This window comes from Sebastes fasciatus, chromosome 3, assembly GCF_043250625.1.
Source record: "Sebastes fasciatus isolate fSebFas1 chromosome 3, fSebFas1.pri, whole genome shotgun sequence".
Classification (NCBI taxonomy): Eukaryota; Metazoa; Chordata; class Actinopteri; order Perciformes; family Sebastidae; genus Sebastes; species Sebastes fasciatus.
Genome location: NC_133797.1, coordinates 40,558,416 through 40,577,982, shown reverse-complemented (window position 1 = coordinate 40,577,982; position 19,567 = coordinate 40,558,416). Strand labels below are relative to the sequence as shown.

At 41.6% G+C, this 19,567-nt stretch overlaps 2 protein-coding genes and 1 long non-coding RNA gene across 8 annotated transcripts in view; 2 read left to right on the top strand and 1 right to left on the bottom strand.

Annotated features, from left to right (window-relative positions):
- Positions 1-403: 403 nt before the first annotated feature.
- On the bottom strand, positions 404-1,531 carry LOC141762909 (NAD(P)(+)--arginine ADP-ribosyltransferase 2-like). The gene is made up of 2 exons (XM_074627064.1): positions 1,520-1,531; positions 404-1,435 (listed from the first exon to the last, which is right to left on the bottom strand). The coding sequence occupies exons 1-2, from the start codon at positions 1,529-1,531 to the stop codon at positions 521-523; spliced, it is 927 nt and encodes a 308-aa protein (XP_074483165.1). The 3' UTR covers positions 404-520.
- Positions 1,532-2,396: 865 nt separating this feature from the next.
- Positions 2,397-3,124, top strand: LOC141765380 (uncharacterized). 2 transcript variants are annotated; one of them, XR_012593472.1, is made up of 2 exons: positions 2,397-2,496; positions 2,596-3,124. It is a non-coding gene; the product is annotated as an uncharacterized LOC141765380 (long non-coding RNA). The 2 variants fall into 2 exon arrangements; XR_012593471.1 differs by having other exon boundaries at positions 2,403-2,496; positions 2,550-3,124.
- Positions 3,125-10,812: 7,688 nt separating this feature from the next.
- mfng (MFNG O-fucosylpeptide 3-beta-N-acetylglucosaminyltransferase) overlaps positions 10,813-19,567 on the top strand; it is a 513,815-nt gene continuing 505,060 nt past the window's right edge. For all 5 annotated transcript variants that reach the window (XR_012593375.1, XR_012593372.1, XR_012593373.1 and 2 more), the window contains exon 1: positions 10,813-11,534. Coding sequence is in view for 1 of the 5 variants with exons in the window: in XM_074630928.1 (XP_074487029.1) it covers positions 11,145-11,534 (390 nt within the window). In the remaining 4 variants the exon portion in view is untranslated. The remainder of the gene's footprint in view (positions 11,535-19,567) is intronic.

Here is a 19,567-nt window from a genome sequence, read left to right as displayed (position 1 = left end):
AATAATTGTATGCTAAAATAGCATATAATGGTTAAAATAGGGCCCTTAGGCTTGAGGAGCGTCTGCTCTTCATCGGAGGTGGAAAACTAATAGAAGACACATCTGATCAGGCACAAATCTCACCATTGTGTGACTTATTGAAAAAGAAGAAGTCCATATTCAAAGAAGTTATTTTCTAATTATCATATATTTAACAGCAGACATGGAAATAAAGCATATGAATTAACTTTGTATTCTTTTGAGCCGGCTCGTTCGCGTCCGACACATCACTAATTTCATGACAACTGGGCTACGTCCATCTGCTGAGGAAGATGATGTCATACAATCTAAAGCTCCAGAACAGCTACTAAATGGTCGTTGTGGTGCGACTGTTTTGCTTCAAAGGTCAAGAATGAACTTTCAATCTCTAAATAGACATTTGTTTTAATGAATTCAAGACAGTGAAGCATAATAGAATAGACATGTTGCTGATCTGGTGACAGTAGCTAAACTGATATAGTGTTAAAATTGGACACTCCTGCTAATTATAAAGGTCCTCAGCCTGGCAGTTGAGACTGCTGTAAACCCCGGCAGTCTCAAGCTTGTAGAAAGCATCACAGTGTAAGTCGTTCTCTCCCGTCACGTTCACAGAGACAATAGTGAACATCTCATACGGAGGAATCAGTACTTCATCTTCGTCCGAGTCAAACTCGGAATAGGACTTGAGGTAGGCGCCAAAACATGTTTCTATCTCAAAGCAGGTCCTCCGTCCAAACTGACGCAAGTCCTTGTTGTGGGAGTTGGAGGCGAATGAGCCGAAGCGAATGGTTTGTCCTAATTCCCCGATGAAGAGCAGTTTGCTCCTCCGGTAGGTGGTGAAGCAGCTTCTTTGGTTGAGTTTGAGGAGCCGGATGGCGTCAGACAGCAGGAAGTGGAGGGCGTGGAATTGAAACGATGTCTTGTAGGAAGCCTTCCCCCTACGGACTGCTCGGTTTAGGTCGTCGTATGACCCCGCTGTGTAGGCACACAGAGCCCTGAAGTGATTCCAGGACAGCGGGTCATACATGTCCTTATTCTTCATGGCTTTGAGGGCACACAGCTTTGTGTATGTGGAGTGCAGACCTTCCCTGGTGCTCCTGGGGAGGTAGTGGCGTTTCACGTTGATCAGCATCTTCTGGGAGCAGCCGTAATACATGTCATCGACGGAGTCCAGAGACAAGCTGAGAGGGATTCTGATGAGCCTGGACAGACCTGACGGGACCTGTACTGCTGCCTTCAGCGAGGCGTTTGTGGTTTTCTGCACGGCAGCCTGAACGGAGGTATTCTGAACATTTACAGGCTCTTCAGATGCTGAAGATGGGTCCACTGTAGCCTCCTGTGGAGAGGATGTCTCAACATCGACCTTTTGGACATCAGAGCGTTTCAACAGGGCCTTTATGGTGTCATGTTCAGGCAACTGTTGAAAAAACAGAACATGTAGTTTTATTTAGATAATGCATTTTACAAAATAACATTAAATTACATTTTAACGAGGAATAACTGTCATGGCCATTTTTCAAAGGGGTCTCTTGACCTCTGACCTCAAGATATATGAATGAAAATAGGTTATATGGGTACCCACGAGTCTCCCCTTTACAGACATGCCCACTTTATGATAATCACATGCAGTTTTTTTGCATGCAGTATAAATGGGTCATTTCCTTCTATTCTAAAATGGTGTATTTGAATATTTCTGCATGGGGTCCCTAAACAGTCTTGAATTACATAAAATGGGTATCACAGTAAAGCTGAGACTCTTGTGGATCCAATGAGTTCAGCTGTATTCATGTGTGATGATGTTAGTCTCCATAGTAGCAATTTCATTGTAGTGGGACCATTTATTGAAACCTGACCGCACTGTATGTATCGTTGGATGCAGCAAAATAAAAAAAGTAAAACAGGCTAAATTAAAGTGGTTTTGAGCATATATTAATATTAATTACAGATGTGCTTCTAAAATAAGTGGGCATCAGAAATGAAACATTGTGCTAATCTAATAAAATAATGATAAAAATAAAATAATTTCAGATGGAAATGTAACTTGAAGTATTTATTAGTTTATGTTGGTGTGTCTCTTCATCACTGATATTTGCAAAAGACTCACAAAACGTGTTTCCTTTCTCAATGTTTACATTTTGCATTTGACCTACATATGACGTACATCTCGTGTTTAAAGCCCCGTATGGGTCTATTTTTATCAGCTGTATAGACGTTATCCATCCGACCAATCACAAATCAGACTGGAGCGCGGAGTAATCTTAGCGGTGTTTTATTACCCAGACATCTCTACATAATTGATGTAGGTGGTGCAGTGGTTAGCACTGGCGCCTCACAGCTAGAGGGTTGCAGGTTCACACCATACACAGAACATACATTACGTACTGTGAGTGTTCACCATACGAACCTGCTGGTGAGAGGTGTGATGTACCGTGAGTGTTCACCACTCACGGTACATCACAGAGGTGTGAGAGGTGAGAGGTGAGAGGTGTGGTGTACCGCGAGTGTTCACCATACGAACCTGCTGGTTAGAGGTGTGATGTACTGTGAGTGTTCACCATACGAACCTGCTGGGGAGAGGTGTGGTGTACCGTGAGTGTTCACCATACGAACCTGCTGGTTAGAGGTGTGGTGTACCGTGAGTGTTCACCATACGAACCTGCTGGTTAGAGGTGTGGTGTACCGTGAGAGTTCACCATACTTCCATAGTTTGAGGGCTGCACGGTGGCAGAGTGATCAGCATTGTTGCCGCACAGAGGAAGGACTGGTGATCGGTCTCTGTCTGTGTAGAGTATTCTCTCCGTGCATGCATGGGTTTTACCAGGTACTCTGGTTTCCTCCCATACACAAATAATAATAATGATTATTGTTCAATAAAAATCAAAAAAATATTTCTGCTTGTTTTATCATCTATTTGAAACCCACAAGTGCAGTGAACTTGATACAAGTATAAAATAACATACAAATATCATTCTTCCATCTTACAAAAGCACATTATTGATCATGTAACAATTCCAACATATAATTTAACATTTACAAATTGAATAACAAACAACATAAATGCCAGATTCAGGTGATATGAAATAAAAAATAAACTTGAAAAACTTAACCTTGATGAATTTTGATTCCAACCATCAGAGTATGTAACACATTTAAACAGGTCATTTTAAAACTCACAGTATTCGGACAACCATGAAAAGTTTCTGTATCTCAATCTGTGGAGTGAAACTATGGAACAGTTTCATTGTGGAGCTAAAGCAATGTCCAAACTTAAACCAGTTTAAAATAAGGTATAAAGACATGATGTTCACAAGGTACAGGGATGAAGTGGGGGTTTGACAATCACAAGGTGTTTACAGGGTTTACTGTTTATTTATCTATTACTGTTTGTTTATTTATTTATTGGTTACTTAATATTTATTCTGTATTAGTCTATCTTCCTATTTTTTCTGTAAAGAATAATGCAAATTTAAAATTCAAAATCAAATTTAGAATAATGTATTCATGGTCAGATGCTGTGTATTGTATATATATATATATATACATATATATATATATATATATATATACGTATGTATACATATATGTATATGTGTATGTGGTGTGCAGTGGGCGCATGTAGTGCAATATGCAATGTATACATATATATATATATATATGTGTGTGTGTGTGTATGTGTATTGCATGTTGTATTGCATGTGCATATTGTATATTATAAATTGTATATTATCAATAATAATATGCGCATATACGAAAAGATAACTAGTCAATATGATTAAGTTAAATATATATAAACTGGAGGGTTAGAAACCTGTTAGAAGTATTACATTTAATTTCAGGTGCTATATATTTTATTTATTGACTTTTGTTGTATTTACTGATTTAAATACATTTGTAGCTTTTGTATTTTTTATGTTTACATATTATATTTATAACTACTCTGTTATATGTGTAACGCACAAACCACACATAGCCAAAGCATGGACAGCTTGTGCACTGGGGACTGAGAACGAGCCTGCCACTGAGTGTGTGTGTGTTGACTGTGCCCTGTGCTGCTCCTTATAGGAAAATAAATGTGCAGATCCTGATTCCTGGTCTGAGTGGTGTCTTACAATCTACAAGCAACCATTCTACAGCTGCTTCACCAACGTGTCTCCTCGTTTCCTTTCCTCGCGTCTTAGTCCCGCCCACGGGATATGCGAGCGGAGGAGGCGAGGAAGAGATGCGAGGAAGCGAGGAAATATGTTTTGACATGAGACGTACTTTCTTCTTAAGCGTCACGTGAAGCGATGTCTGTTTCAGATAAGTGCAGCAGCTGATCATCACAGCTGGATCAGCTGTCAGCCGGCTTTAACAGCTGTAGAGACTTTAGATGGAGTTTGTGTCTGAACTTATCTAATAATACTAATAAAGAAACAGTTATCAGTGTTTTGTCTCTGTAGCCTGTTACCTGTTTAACAAACATCTGCACATGAATAACAGCTGCAGTCTGTATTTCTACTGTGGACTGAGTCCGGCTTAGAGGCTCAGGAACCATTTCTACTGTCAAAATGCCTTTCTATCTTTTATTCATTATTAGCGTCTGTATTTATTGATATTCTGATTGTGAGTTCATTATTTAATAACCCAGAATATGACTATAGCGTCTTTTGAACACTGGAAATGATTTATTAGGCTGAATGTTTGAGGGAAAATTGAAATGATGTAACTCACATCAGTCATGTGACTGAATGGAAACGATAAAAGTCATAATATTATGAGAAAAAAATTCGTAATATGAGAATAAAGTCATAGGTTTATGAGATTTTTTTTTTTAATATTACGAGAATAAAGTCCTAGGTTTACGAGAAAAACAAATCTTAATATTATGAGAATAAAGTCAAAAGTTTACAAGAAAAAAAGTTGTAATATTACGAGAATAAAGTCAGAAGTTTACGAGAAAAAAATCGTAACATTACGAGAATAAAGTCAGAAGTTTACGAGAAAAAAAATCGTAACATTACGAGAATAAAGTCATAACTTTACGAGAAAAGAAGTCGTAATATAACAAGAATAAATTCATAATATTATGAGAATAAAGTCAGAAGTTTAAGAGAAAAGAAGTTGTAATATTACGAGGAGAAAGTTATAGGTTTACGAGGAAAAAAAAGTCGTAATATTACGAGAATAAAGTCATAAAATTACGAGAAAAAAAGTCGTAATATTATAAGAATAAAGTACGAGTAAAAAATGTAGGAATATGTATTTGATTTGTGTCTTTTTTTGTATTTTATTTGTATGTTATGATATTGTAGATATTGTCTTAATTATTATTTTAATTTTTTATTTTATATTAATATTATTTTGCATATATGAGTTACTTGTTGACCAAAATGTGACATTGTGCATGTGAGAAATCAATAAAATACTAATATAAAAAAAAACCAACAATAAATCAGATGACCTGTGTGTTTAAAATCATGAGTGTTCACTGCCCCCTAGTGGTCACTGTGAAGAACTGCAATATTAAATTCATCAAGTTTGCAGCCATGTAAACATACTGACACTTCTGATAAATGTAGACTTTCTTAGCTCATTATGATGCAGGGCTTTATATTGATTTATAACAAAGTATATATTAGAACTACAGATACTATTATTAACATGTAAATGTCTTATTGATACCTCTAACTGGATTATTCCTACTAAAGTCTGCAATGGTTCTAGCTTGACAAATTCTATGATGCAGTTTCTGCCTGTGACCACTGGAGGGCATCAATACTCATGATTTTAAATACACAGGACATTTTTATTTATCAGTTGTTTAACCTGAATAATAGGAATATTGTATATATTTTTAATCATTATCAGTTCCTGAGTTTTCCTCTATGTTGATGTTATTTTCATTTTTGTCTTTTTATTTTTTCTTAGATATTTATCTTGTTTTATTCTTATATATGTTTGGATTTCTGGGGGGCTGATGATGACTAATGTACATTATTATTATTTCTTATTTTCATCATTTGTGATATGTATATGTGGAAATAAATATTTATGTGTACAGCATCTGTGAAGAAATAAATCATCGTAGGAGCAATAAACTGTGCAGATTCTTCTATTTCTTTGCTTTTCTCTCGTGATATTGACATTACTGTGAACGGGATGGCTAGAATAACACCGACAACAACAAGTGCAGTAGCATGTATACAATATTCTGTAATAAATACTACTTTTTGCATACTTTCTGAATCTTGTAATTATTATTTTTTGTTCAGATTTTAACTGAGGCCTTAGTTTTTGTTTTTTTCCAAGTACATTATATTGTAAGATGATGGTATTGCTTTGCCCCGACACATTAAGGTGTATGTTGATACAATCTCTGAGCTGTGTAGCCTATTTCATAAGTTTTTTTTCCTTCCCTTTATATCAGATAATAGTGGATGTATTAAATACATACTTTTCAGATACAAGTAGATGTATGTATGTTTGTAACTTTTTACACGTATAAATCTATACCGGGTCGGGATCCCATGCGCGCTCGCCTATGCGCGCTCGCGTGTGGCCGGAGTCTCTCCTCCTCTGCCTGCTTGCCTTCACTCACACACCGCGCGCGTTCTCGCTCTCTCGCTCCACCTCTAGACGTGCATGCGTGCTCACTACAAACTGCAGAAGAGTTAGTTTAGCTCTGAGAATATCTAGTGAATGTACAGTGGACGTTTGTGCAGAAATAACTGCTGCAGCTCCTCCAGACCAACAGAGGTTTCCCGTGTCTTGTGAAGTGACGGGGCTCCGCAGAGAGAAACGTTATCGTCTACGACCGGGTGCCGGTGTCTTCCTGCGGGCGCAGTCGGGAGACGATAACATTTCTCTTCTTGCTTCAGCCCCGGCACCGACCTGCTTTTCCTGCTACAGCCCCGGAGGCTGAGGCAGGAAAAGCCGACACTAGGATCAGCATTGATTCATGGAGAGACCTTGGTCTGGTCAGCTAACATTACTGCCAAGCAGCTGAAATATAGAGTGATATTGTGCTTTTAGCTGACGTGTGTCTCCTCACTGTGTTGAGCGATGCTCGTTCATGTCTATGTAGAGCGAGCACAAGCGCGAGCCCGACGCTGACTTTAGTTGACTTAACCGCCACAGGTGTCGCTGTTAACAAGACATTTCTGAAAGTTACAAATAGTCCCTTTAAATACATACTTTTGGATCCATGTTGTTGGAAAAATGGAAAAATCCCATTGGCTTTTGTCGAGGGAACCCAGGGTGATGCTAACTTCCTGGTTGGCCTACAAAAATACCTCATCCCTGCACTACTCTATCTCAAGGCCTATGGAAAGGAGGCCGGGTCACGCGTCATCAACGCGTCATATCTTTGGGGTTATAACACAAGCGCAGTTAAATCTGGTCTGCAATCGATGAAATTCAGCCAATCGCAACGCATTTTACCGGGCAGAGAGGGTCCAATGAAAGCCATGTTGCATTATGGGAAGTCGTAGGATCAGGCTTTTAGAGTGTAACACACTTAACAGGGTATAAAAATCACAATATCTTGTCCTCTGAGGCATCAATTAAAAAAAAAACGTCTCTCACACGTCGCCCAACAAGTGCAATACTAAATGTTGGAAGGACTTCTTTAACCACCTGCAGAATAAGTGCTTAATTCTTTGAAGTGAACTACTTATGAATGTTACGTGTTGTCTGATGTTTTCTGTCATTCTGCGCCGGCTCTGTGAGTTGAATTTCAGCGGCGGTTCAGCGGGAGATTGAAGGTTAAGAGGGGGATTTTCAGGTACTTAAGCTTTGCTCCGACCAAGCCGTATCACACACACACACACACACACACACACACACACACACACACACACACACACACACACACACACACACACACACTCACACACGTTACCTGGCTGTGGAGTAAAGTGGTTTCCTCTGTGAGGTTTAGTTTGTCAGTGGGGGCCCAGGATTAGTGCTCCATGTCACCTTGAATGCACCGATATACTTTTACAAAATGATCTCTAGCTCGTAGAACGAAGACAGCAATAACACGACATATAGGTGTTCCAGACGTTACTGGCTTCACAGCCATTAAATGTTGTTGAAATAAGGGTTTTATCTGAACTAAGACATCTAATAAAATGCATCTTTTCATGCAAATTTTGTTCAGTTTTAATGTAGACGTCAAATTTACTGGGGTCGTGAAGACTTATTTCCATCCTGGTTACTGTTTGACCTCCTCACTTGTGTATCAGTCTCTCCAATCCCAGTTCTTGAGTTCAGTCCAAGTCTCCGTCTGACTCGGACCTCAGAGCAGGCGGACAGACAAAGACCCGAAAGGGGGTCTGGTCCCTCGACTCCCCCGGCCCTTTGTTCAAAGTGGGGCTGTGATGTACTCGCTGTTTTAGAAAGAGCCCTTTTCAGCTAGGCCGTAAGGCGATCCTGGGCCTTTCCTAGCCAGGGTGTGCCCCCGGGCGTCTCTGGTTTACCTGCGGGACCAGGATGGGCGGGGTGGCGGGGGTGGGCTGGTCCTCCCTGGGTTAGGTAGGAAGCAGAGGAGAGGAAAGCAGCTGGTCAGTGGAGGAGAGGGAGAGAGAGAGAGAGAGAGAGGAAGGAGGAGGGGAGGGATGGAGGGATGGATGTAAGGCGAGAACGCTGAGAAAGGACAAATAAACAAAGGTGGCGATGAGGGTCTGAAGGTGAATTAATTGTATCAAGCTCTTTCTCTCTTTGGTGACGGTCTCCAGAGACAGCAGCACAGGGAACGGCACACAATGGATACAGTATGGGACGACTATAGGCCAGCTTAGAGAGACCTGCAGCTCTTTAAGAGTCAACCAGCTGGGTAACACGTACACTTACAGGTCCTCCATGAACATTTACATCTAAAACATCTGGATGAGGATGACAGTTTTATTTTTTTTGTGAAATGTCTCAACAACTATTTGACGGATTGCCGTAAAATTTGGTTGAAGTTGAGCTCAGGATGAATTGTGATAACTTCCCTTAAAGTATTAATCATTCATTTAAATAAATGTCAGTTAAATATCGCCGAATGAGATAACTCGATGATGATTGATGAAAGCAACTTGCAGTTGTAGTGTTTAGAAACTGTGCGTCTGTGGCGACATTTCCGGGAAAAGTCACAACCGGCACTCTTTGGGAAGTTAGATCCAAAAATGCAATTACCGCTTTTAACGCAATTATTAGGCGGCGCCAAACAGAACGAAACGGGGGATCTTTGAGATTGTAACTTTAACATCTCGTCCAGCACCATCTAGGGTCAACATATTTATTTGTACAATACTAATGTAATAACTATAAACCAAAGACTGTATATAAAGATGGACGACATGACAGCTCCCCAAAAGAGAAGCCAAAACATCTGGATCGCCCCCTGGTGGCTGGCTGCAGTATAGCTCATAAGCCCCGCCCCCCTCTATGTTAGCGGATGGGACATGAGCCAAACTACAAAAGTCAACGTACACATCAAATAAATTTTTTCCAGAGATGGTTTCTGTCATTTGAGGTAGTTCTCTTCATGCTGATGTTTGTTCAAGTGTTCTTTTTTTTTAATATATTTGGTTTTAATGAGTTATTTGATGCTATTAAAAAGGGGGTGAGACGTCATGATTGACAGCTGTGAGTCTCTCTCGCTTACAAGCTGCAGCCGCGTTCGGCTGGGGCTGGTGATTGGTTCGGGTGGGTGACCTCGATACCGCGGCTCCACCGCCCGATCACTACTGCGCAGACTCTGGCTCCAAATGACGTCAAAATCTCAAGACGGCAGCTCCCGTATCCAGGATGTTTTGGGTTATTGTTTGACTTATAATTAGGAAGTGGAGATGCGTCGTCCATTTCTATATAGCATATGGAAAAACAAAAAATGCCTACTGTATGCTGACATGATGCTTATTTCCAGTAAACCTAAACGTGATGAGTCATCCTTGGGCTTTTGCTTTAAAAATAATTATGTTTTTGAGGATATTATCAGCGTAAAATATTAACAGATTAAACTCAGGAGGGTGGAACTTTAATGGTAACATAAAAAAAGCGTATACTTGTGTTTTAGAATGAAACCCTCTGTTTGCAAAGTCGCAACTTTAATAGTTCAGAGCAGCTTTGCAGTGTTTTCTTTTAGATACAGCTGAACGTTACTGTGTGACAGTAACTGTGTGACAGTATCTGTGAGTGCTGAGGAGGAAGGAAGAAGGCGGAGTGTTGATGCGGTTTGCTGTTTCTGGCCGACTGAACAGACGACACCGAGCTCAGTGGGCTGTGAGAAGTCGTCTGGTCTACGGTTGGTGATTGATTCTCATTTTGAGAATTTTTGTCAGCTCTTCATATATATATATATAAATATATATATGTGGTTCCCAACCTGGGGATTGGGACCCCCCCCAAGAGGTCCCAAGTTAAGGGCTCATGAGATGATAACAAGAACAATATTACTCTAACAGAAGTTTTCTAACTTTTCTCACATCTTTACTTTTGTTTTCAGAGTTTTATCTCTTCAAAAGTCTTAGAAAATATTCAAACATAACAGTTTAAGTATGCAACATGGAAGTGTGCAACCTGTGTGTCATGAGAAGGCATCGCTTGGCAGGTTAAAAGGGTTGGAGTTGAGTCGGAAAAAAACAACAAATTGCTTCTTCAAATATTCTATTTATCTCTATTTTCATGTACATGTCTAATTTAGTAAAAATAAAGATTATAAAGATTATAACCGGAAGTATAGCCTACTATAAGTCTCACTGATGTGGTTTATTTTGAAATCTAAGCCAGGAAGTCCCATCATTTGACTCTGCAGCTTGACTCTGGTGACAGTAGGAGGGCAGAACTGTGACAAAGTCAAATATATCCGAGCGGCTGCGGCTTTTACGCAGAAAAATGAGAGGAAATGAGTCTTGACATGCAGCTGAAGCCTCTTTAAAACAAACCAAATTATTATAAAATATAGTGATTAATAAATAATTCTAATAAATAGTTTGCAGTCATTAATATAATGAGCTGATTAATGAGGAAGAGTGATGATAAAGAAGGAAGAAGACGGAGAGAGGCGATGGAGGAACTTAGACCAAGAAGAATGAACATGAGGATTTTTACATGAGAACATGTTTTCATGCTTTATGGAGTTTCAATAAGGTGTTTCTATCATGCAGAAGAGATGGATGCGTCGGAAGTTGCCTGTCTTCATTTTCACCTTCTTCATCATTCTCTACGTGGATTTTCAATTACGCACCAGCAGCCTCTCCAAACTCACTGTGGCTCATCATCATCCATCAGCCGGTGCGCTGCAGCAGCCTGCATCCATCCAGCAGCGTGCATCCATCCAGCAGACTGCATCACCGGCCAAGGACGCACAGAACCCGGCTGACAGCAGCAGCAGGAAGGCAGGACACCCAGCCTCCTCTGAGGATGCACATGTCACCCAGCAGAAGTTGAAGCTGGAGGACATCTTCATCGCTGTGAAGACGACCGGGCGGTTCCACCAGACTCGTCTTGCGCTCCTGTTGGAGACCTGGATCTCCAGAACCAAAGCGCATGTGAGTGTCTGCTCAAGGCTGCTCTCACCCAAAGCCACCTGCACCAAAGTTATGATCACACGTCTTAATCAAAGCAAACAAAATCTGTTTATATTGAATTATGTCTATAAACATTTAAGAGAAGAGTTTCTAGCTCAACATTTCACCAGAGATTTAAGATGGAACTCCTGAACTAATTAAAAGTCATTATATATTAAAGGGACTATTTGTAACTTTCAGAAATGCTTATTAACAGCGACACCTGTGGCCGTTAAATCAACTAAAGTCAGCGTCCTGTTGCTCGAGCTTGTGCTCGCTCTAAATAGACATGAACGAGCATCGCTCAAAACCGTGAAATGTTATCGTCTCCCTCCGGCACCCGGTCGGAGACGATACCGTTTCTCTCTGCGGAGCCCCGTCACTTCACAAGACACGGGAAACCTCTGTTGGTCTGGAGGAGCTGCAGCAGTTATTTCTGCACAAACGTCCACTGTACATTCACTAGATATTCTCAGAGCTAAACTAACTCTTCTGCAGTGTGGAGTGTGCGCGCATGCACGTGTAGAGGTGGAGCGAGACCGCGCGCGGTGTGTGAGTGAAGGCATGCAGCGGAGCAGAGACACCGGCCACACGCGAGCGCGCATGGGATCCCGACCCGGTAGATTTACATGTGTAAGAAGCTACAAACAGTCCCTTTAATAGTCATTATATATTAAATATCTGAGCCATCATTAGGCCTATAAGAGGACACGTGCTGTAGGCCTTATGATGAAATGAAAACATTCACTTCCGTTTTGCTTTGAAGCTGCAGGTCTGATGATGGATTGGGCTGATTACAGTAAAGTTTAGTGAGTCGGTTGGTCCATTTTACTGGCAACTGATTCATGAATTCCAACACGCAGAGAGAATTTGCTGCTCTATTTGCTGTTGAAACCTTCGTGTCAGTCTGAAAAAAAAGCACAGTTTCAAGAGTTTTCAGACTTTGCGTCTAACATTTAGGGGTCGTAGGGACGTAGATGGATTTCTCAAACTCAAAAATATAACGGTGATCACTTTAGTTTGGTTTAAAGACTCCTTGAAGGCGAGATTAGTCAGTTTTTGTGTGAAAGGTTTGACATGAGTGAGCTTTTGAGACTAGAAAGTAACACACTTGTCTTTGGGATGTCTGCTATCAGTCCAGTTTAAAAGGTCTTTTATTACAGATCACTCCAAGATTATGATCATACTATTGAGTATTGAGTGCTGGATCCTCGGCAGCAGTGGCCCATTTTTGTCCCCATCTTCTCTTTCAGTTCAGTTATTGTTGAATTCAAAAGGTGCTTTATCGTCGTGAAATACAAAACCAGTTACTGCCAAAGCAAAATTGACAAATAATAGAGTCTAATCAGTTTCAAATAGATTTGTTTTCTGTCTGACAGGTCTTTCTCTCTCACACACACACACACACACACACACACACACACACACACACACTTGTCCTCTCAGCGAGGCTTTGCCAACTCGAGTGGCTCGTAAAAACAACACACAATGCTTCACCAGGAACATCTGTGTGAGTCAGAGTTCAGCATCTCTGATCTGCAGGCGCTGGATTCGTCCAGTCTGGTTGGTAAAAGTCAGAGTTATCATTATATCTTACAGGGTTGACAGTTGTGAGACACATTCACAGCACAGGACGTACTCAGTAAGAGACAGTGGACGATATATTTTATCTAAATACATATACATCGATTTGTAAGAAACATGTCTTTCAAATTAAAGCTGAAGTAGGCGAGATTGGAGCAAATATGATTAAACAAAGTTTATAAAACGGTCGCTACATGGTGACAGTAGTACATGAAACAGGTAACCTGAAAACAATCATGTGCCTCTGTGTTCTCCGGTGCTCCTAGCGGCATCTGCAAGATTTCACAGACCGGAGGAAAACAAGCAGTAAGAGCTGATCTGAGGTCTGCTGTCCAGCTGCCGTCTATGAGAGCCGGCTGTCAATCACTCGCCAACTCTGACCAAACGGTCAAACTATGCAGCGCTGATCAAATATGAATCAATATTCTGTTACGTTAATGTCTATTTCTCTCCTCAAAATGTTTTCAGAATCATCTTGTAGTGCACGGTTTAGCTGTAACATGAGAAAGTTTGTGACGCGGTAGCCATTGTGAATTCTCTTGAAGGAACGCCAAACTACTGGTCACATGACCGGAGCACAGCCAATAGGAACGCTCTCTCTCTCTGAAATGACCTGTGATTGGTCAAAGTCTCCCGTCACGAGCTAGATCTTCTAAAGCCTGTAAACAGAGCCATGAGGAGGTGCAGAAGTCTAGTTTTCTCTCAGAACACTTGAATTACAATATGCTGAAAGGTTATTATGGGATTTTTGCCCACTGACGCCAAACATATATTCTGCCTACTGACGCTTTAAATTAACATGAGTTTATTTAATTCCACGTTGTGGTTCATGAGTTTATTTCCTTTTATTGAAACGAGCGAAACACACGAACATTGTGAGAGGAAGCGTTCATCTTTTAGCTTCTCGTTTTCTGTCTCACAGGGCAGAAAGACTTTTCACAGAAGTGCTGGTTTAAATAAGAGGAGGCATGTTTTAAAGGGTGAAAGAGGAAGGTACCACACACACACACACACAGGAAGCTGTGCAGGCAGGTTGTCTGGACCGAGGGGAAGCAGCCGCCGTGTAGAGACGCTCTTAACAATACTGAAACGGAAGCTGGTCACAGAACAGGAAGTGGAGAGGCAGATTGCAGAACCTCATCTTACCTCCACCCTCCCACACACACACATACATTCACACACACACACATATCACAAGGCTTTACCAGTTCACGGGGTGAGAAGTCATTTCTAACCAGCTACTCTTTCTACACAGCTAATCTGCTCAGAGCCGGAAACAGAAGTGTTGAGACAGAAACTTCCCCTTATAACAACATTTTATCTGAACCTGATCTCGGGGCCTCGTCCAGCTCTAAGTTCCTGAATCATTTTTTAATACAGCGACCATGCTGATGTTTAGCAAGTCAACGTATTCTCATACAGCGGTTCGTATGATATCTTATGATATCGTACGCTTTCCTACAAATGTCCAGCAACATGTGTCAGTTTCCGCTCGTTACATGTATACAGACTTTTCAAAATAAACTTCCGTCTTCACAGGAAACAACTTGGTTAGGTTTAGGCAACAAAACGACTTAGTTAGGTTTAGGAAAAGATCGTGGTTTGGCCTGAAATAACTCCGGAAGTGGCGTTACTCAAGTACAGGGTCTGAAATGTTCACTTCCTGCCACTGGGGCAGACAAGTATTTTCTTTTAAATCTCTGCGCTGAATGAAGAAATAACATTTTAGATCTGATGTCATTCAATGTTCGATATATTTAACATAAAAAACATTATATACACGGTAAATTACAGTGTTCGAATTACACCGTGGAGGGAGGGTAGTGTACACAGTACTGTACTGTACTTTGTTATTGTCATCTGTAGTGGTTATTTGCATAAAAACACACAATTCAAATGATTATGATTATTTTAATATTTGCTTTGATTAAAAAAATTCTTTAATCCGGGGTCGGGTTGCCGGGGGCAACAGCTCCAGCAGGGGACCCCAAACTTCCCTTTCCCGGGCCACATTAACCAGCTCTGACTGGGGGATCCCGAGGCGTTCCCAGGCCAGTGTGGAGATATAATCTCTCCACCTAGTCCTGGGTCTTCCCTGTGGCCTCCTCCCAGCTGGTCGTGCCTGGAACACCTCTCTAGGGAGGCGCCCAGGGGGCATCCGTACTAGATGTCCGAACCACCTCAACTGGCTCCTTTCGACGCAAAGGAGCAGCGGCTCTACTCCGAGTTCCTCACGGATGACTGAGCTTCTCACCCTATCTCTAAGGGAGACGCCAGCCACCCTCCTGAGGAAACCCATTTCGGCCGCTTGTACCCGCGATCTAGTTCTTTCAGCCATGACCCAACCCTCATGACCATAGGTGAGAGTAGGAACGAAGACTGACCGGTAGATCGAGAGCTTTGCCTTCTAGCTCGGAAGCTGACGCACGGAGGCACCTTTTAGCAACAGTATGTGACGAACCGGGCTTTCAACTGACTCCAATGTAAACCCACCCGCTGCGTTATTCGAGTAATAAATGTTTTTGGGCCCGCACAAATGTAATGAGAGGAGGATGTGACGTTCGGTTGTTTGAGCTCGACAGAGCGATCAGATCTCACCCAGCAGACATGTGATGTCAGGAAGACGTTCAGATCATGTCTGTATAACGTTTGTCCGTCCAGACCCACTTTTGTACGTCTGAGACGTGTAAGTTGGGTTCAATATTGGAACGTCTGGTTAGGTGCCTTTTTGGACGTCTGTGGAAATGCAACTCAGGTTGACATCAATAGTTGAATGTTAGAAAGACGTTTAAACTTTTAGACGGTCGACAGAGACGTTAAATTGATGTCTTTTGGACGTGTCTTTGCCCAGTGGGCAATGTGGACAGTGGAGACACACATTAATACCAGGTGTAGCCTAAATGTTATCTGGATATGAGACACATTTTAATGCAAAGTCAAGGGTCACTGCTTCTTGCTGTTACAGCAGGTTAACTTGACTGCAAGACTGTATTATTATTTTTATTTGTGTCTTTTTATGCTAGGCTAGGCTATTCACCCTCTGGCTCCAGCTCCACACTCAGCGTATAGACGATCAATTTTCTCATCTATATGTTGGGAAATAAAGTGAGCAAGCATATTCCCCAGCTAGCCTACTTCTTTAAAGCTTTGGTCTGACACTTCAATATGTTCTAATGTTGTAAAAATGAATAATTTTAGACCATTAATGCGGTTAAATAAAAATCTTGTGACTGTCGGGTCATTGGCTTTAATCCCCTAAGCAACTATAAATATACATGAAATAATAAAAATGATTTTCTCTCTTTGCTCAATTACTTTTTATCAAAGTTCCTCCCTGAGGCATCTCAAAATGCTTCAGTGAAGGTCCAGATTAAAAAAATCCAGATTCACATCACACACGCACGCACGCACGCACGCACGCACGCACACGCACACACACACACACACACACACACACACACACACACACACATCCAGGGAATCTCAAAGTATTGATCAGAAACCTTATCGAGATATATTGCAGTAATCTTGTGCAACGGGGCAAAGTACAAATCTTACTTAACGACCCTTTAAACAGCGTAAAAAACAAGTTGAGATTTATGCATTTCTGCCTGACCTCGGGGAAATTACCTCTCTCGTTTTTACGAGACGCTCCACGCTGACAGTCTGCCATTTTTGTTCCTCAGACCAGGTTGACTGATTCCAGTTTGAGTTATGACCAGACGAGAGGAAACTGTGATGGTGGCCCTTCCTCTGGGGTTTTTATTTACCAGGGTAGATGGTGGTTTTCTTGGTGATAGTGTAGTGGTGAGGATGATTGATCCAGGTATCTCATTACTCCTTCTGCTGCAGAGATGGAGGGATGAGAGGGAGGGTAAAACTGTGCTTAAATAGATTATGCAGCCTTTCTTTTAGAGAGCAGTAGGGAGGATATTATGGAGATTAGTGACTTTACACACACACACACACACACACACACACACACACACAGCGAGTTTAAGGATGTTTAAGCACACAAAAGGATGAGCAGACCATTAAATTAGCAAAATAAAATGACAAACATCTCCCAGAAAAACCCAACCTATGATGTGCTCAACCAATCGCCGATAGCCAATGTATTCGTCCAATCTCCCGACACTAGTGAGAACAGGTTTTTGTCCCCTAAAACAGGCCTAGTGCCCCTATACCCAAACCGTAACCCTAAAACCAGGTCTAAACAGCCTTTTGAAGAAGAGGGGACCGGCCTCATTCTCAAGGTCTAAAACTCAAAGCCTCACAAAGGTAGGAGGACAAGAACAAACCGTAGACCGTATATAAGAAGTGGACGTGATCACCGTGACGTCACCCATTGGTTTGTGAACTACGGTTTTGAGGCCTCGAGTTTGACATTTTGGCCGTCATCATCTTGGTATTTGGCTGTCATCATGTTGTTTTTTTTGCAACCAGAAGTGACACGAGAGGGTGGAGCCAAGTACAATCGCCATTTTTAGGCGACCGAAAAGGTTATAATTAACTTTCATGAACTGAAAACACACTGTAAAAGGGGTTAAAGTTCTACGACGATTCCCAAACCGGACAACGCCGTGGTAGTGACCTGTCAATCACCAGGTAGCCCCGCCCTAAAGCATCCCCTTCTTTATGGTCTATTTGACTCTAAATGGGGCCATAATTTACTAAATGAACATCATGCTGTATTGAAGAAGACTTGAAACTAGAGATTGAAACCATAAACTCATGTTTACAATGTTTACTGAGGTAATAAATCAAGAGAGAAGTAGGCTCATTTACTCATAGACTTCTATACAATCAGAGGAGTCGCCCCCTGCTGGCTGTTAGAGAGAATGCAGGTTTAAGGGACTTCAGCGTTGGCTTCACTTTTCAGACCCGGAGGTGGAATAAATTGTTGCGTTGGAGGCTCCCGTTCATTCCTATGAGAGCCAGAATGGCTCGACTTCCGAGTGATAAAGTACCCGGATCATCCGGCGATCTTCCTTATCCATTTGGCCCGTAGATCAGGCGCAGTCGCGTTTCCTTTAACTCCGCCTCCCAACCCTCGCTCCAGCCTCGGTCTGGGTCTCATTCACATGAACGGAGGAAGAGAAATAACTCTGGATTCAGCTGTTAGTGCGTTTTACAACCTTTATATAAGGGCTATTAGAGTGTTCATACTGGGAAGTTGATTCACCTAAAAAAAAGTTATCCGCCGAGTTACAGACATCTCTTTCCCAATGTAAGTCTATGGGAAAAAGTATTTTTGTGCCCAATGGCATCACGTGACGGACACAGACGTTGTAGTACCACCGTTTGGCTTCCTGGAGGTTTGGAACAAACCACATCTGGATGAACCAGGAGCTCTGTCGCCCTCTACTGAATGACTGCAGAACAATTTCCCGTCACAATTCAATGTCTCCTCTCTGTCTTCAGTCTTCTTTCTGAACTCGTTGACCACAAAAAGTTTATGAAATCAGAAATATTTCTGTCATCCATATAAAAACAACAGACTGCTCCCTTTTTTAAAAGGTATCCCTGGATGATATTTTTTCTAATCTGACCATGTAATCCAGGGATTACAGTCATTAGCTGGAGCTGCCTGTCAGGCAGTCTGGAAAGCTTCTTTCTCACTGCATGCCGCTTATTCACACGCACGCACGCACGCACGCACGCACGCACGCACACACGCGCACACGCACGCACACACACGCACACATGTAAACTGACAAACGTTTATCACACATTCAGTGTTGCTCTATGGTGGGAAATTCAGTTTCACACCCTGATCGCTTCACACCCCAACCCGACTATCTCCTCTTTTACTATCTGTCTTTTTAAAACACACACACACAAACACACACACACACACCCTCCTCTCCCTGGGTTTAGTCCCATCTCTTGCCGTCCCTGTCATTTGTAATTCACCACTTCACCAATGCAATATTTTCATAACATTTTTGCTGCATTCATTTTATTTTTGTCTCTAAATTCTGCTGCAGTCACTTTAAATGCACTAATAATGCTGTCATGTACTTTCCCCTCGTACTTACACACTATTTATCTGTAACATCTCCAAATGAACAGTTTTTCTTTCTGTTTTGACCTCGTCTCCACACTATTCCTGTTGTCAGGCTATTAAATAGGCGTCATCAGTCGCTATAAGCCCCATAGATGTGGGTCAATAGGGGCCTACTACATCCACTAGTAGGTTTTGTCATCTATTCACATAGTAGATCACCAAAAGAAGGTATAAAAGAACATGACAGAGACCTCTAGCGATCGTAGTAATTATGACAGGAGCAGAAGTAGAGACAGTGTTTTTTTGCCTAAACATAAAGAAGTTGTAGTTTCGTTGCCTAAACCTAAAGAAGTTGTAGTTTCGTTGCCTAAACCTAAAGAAGTTGTAGTTTCGTTGCCTAAACCTAAAGAAGCCTTTGTGC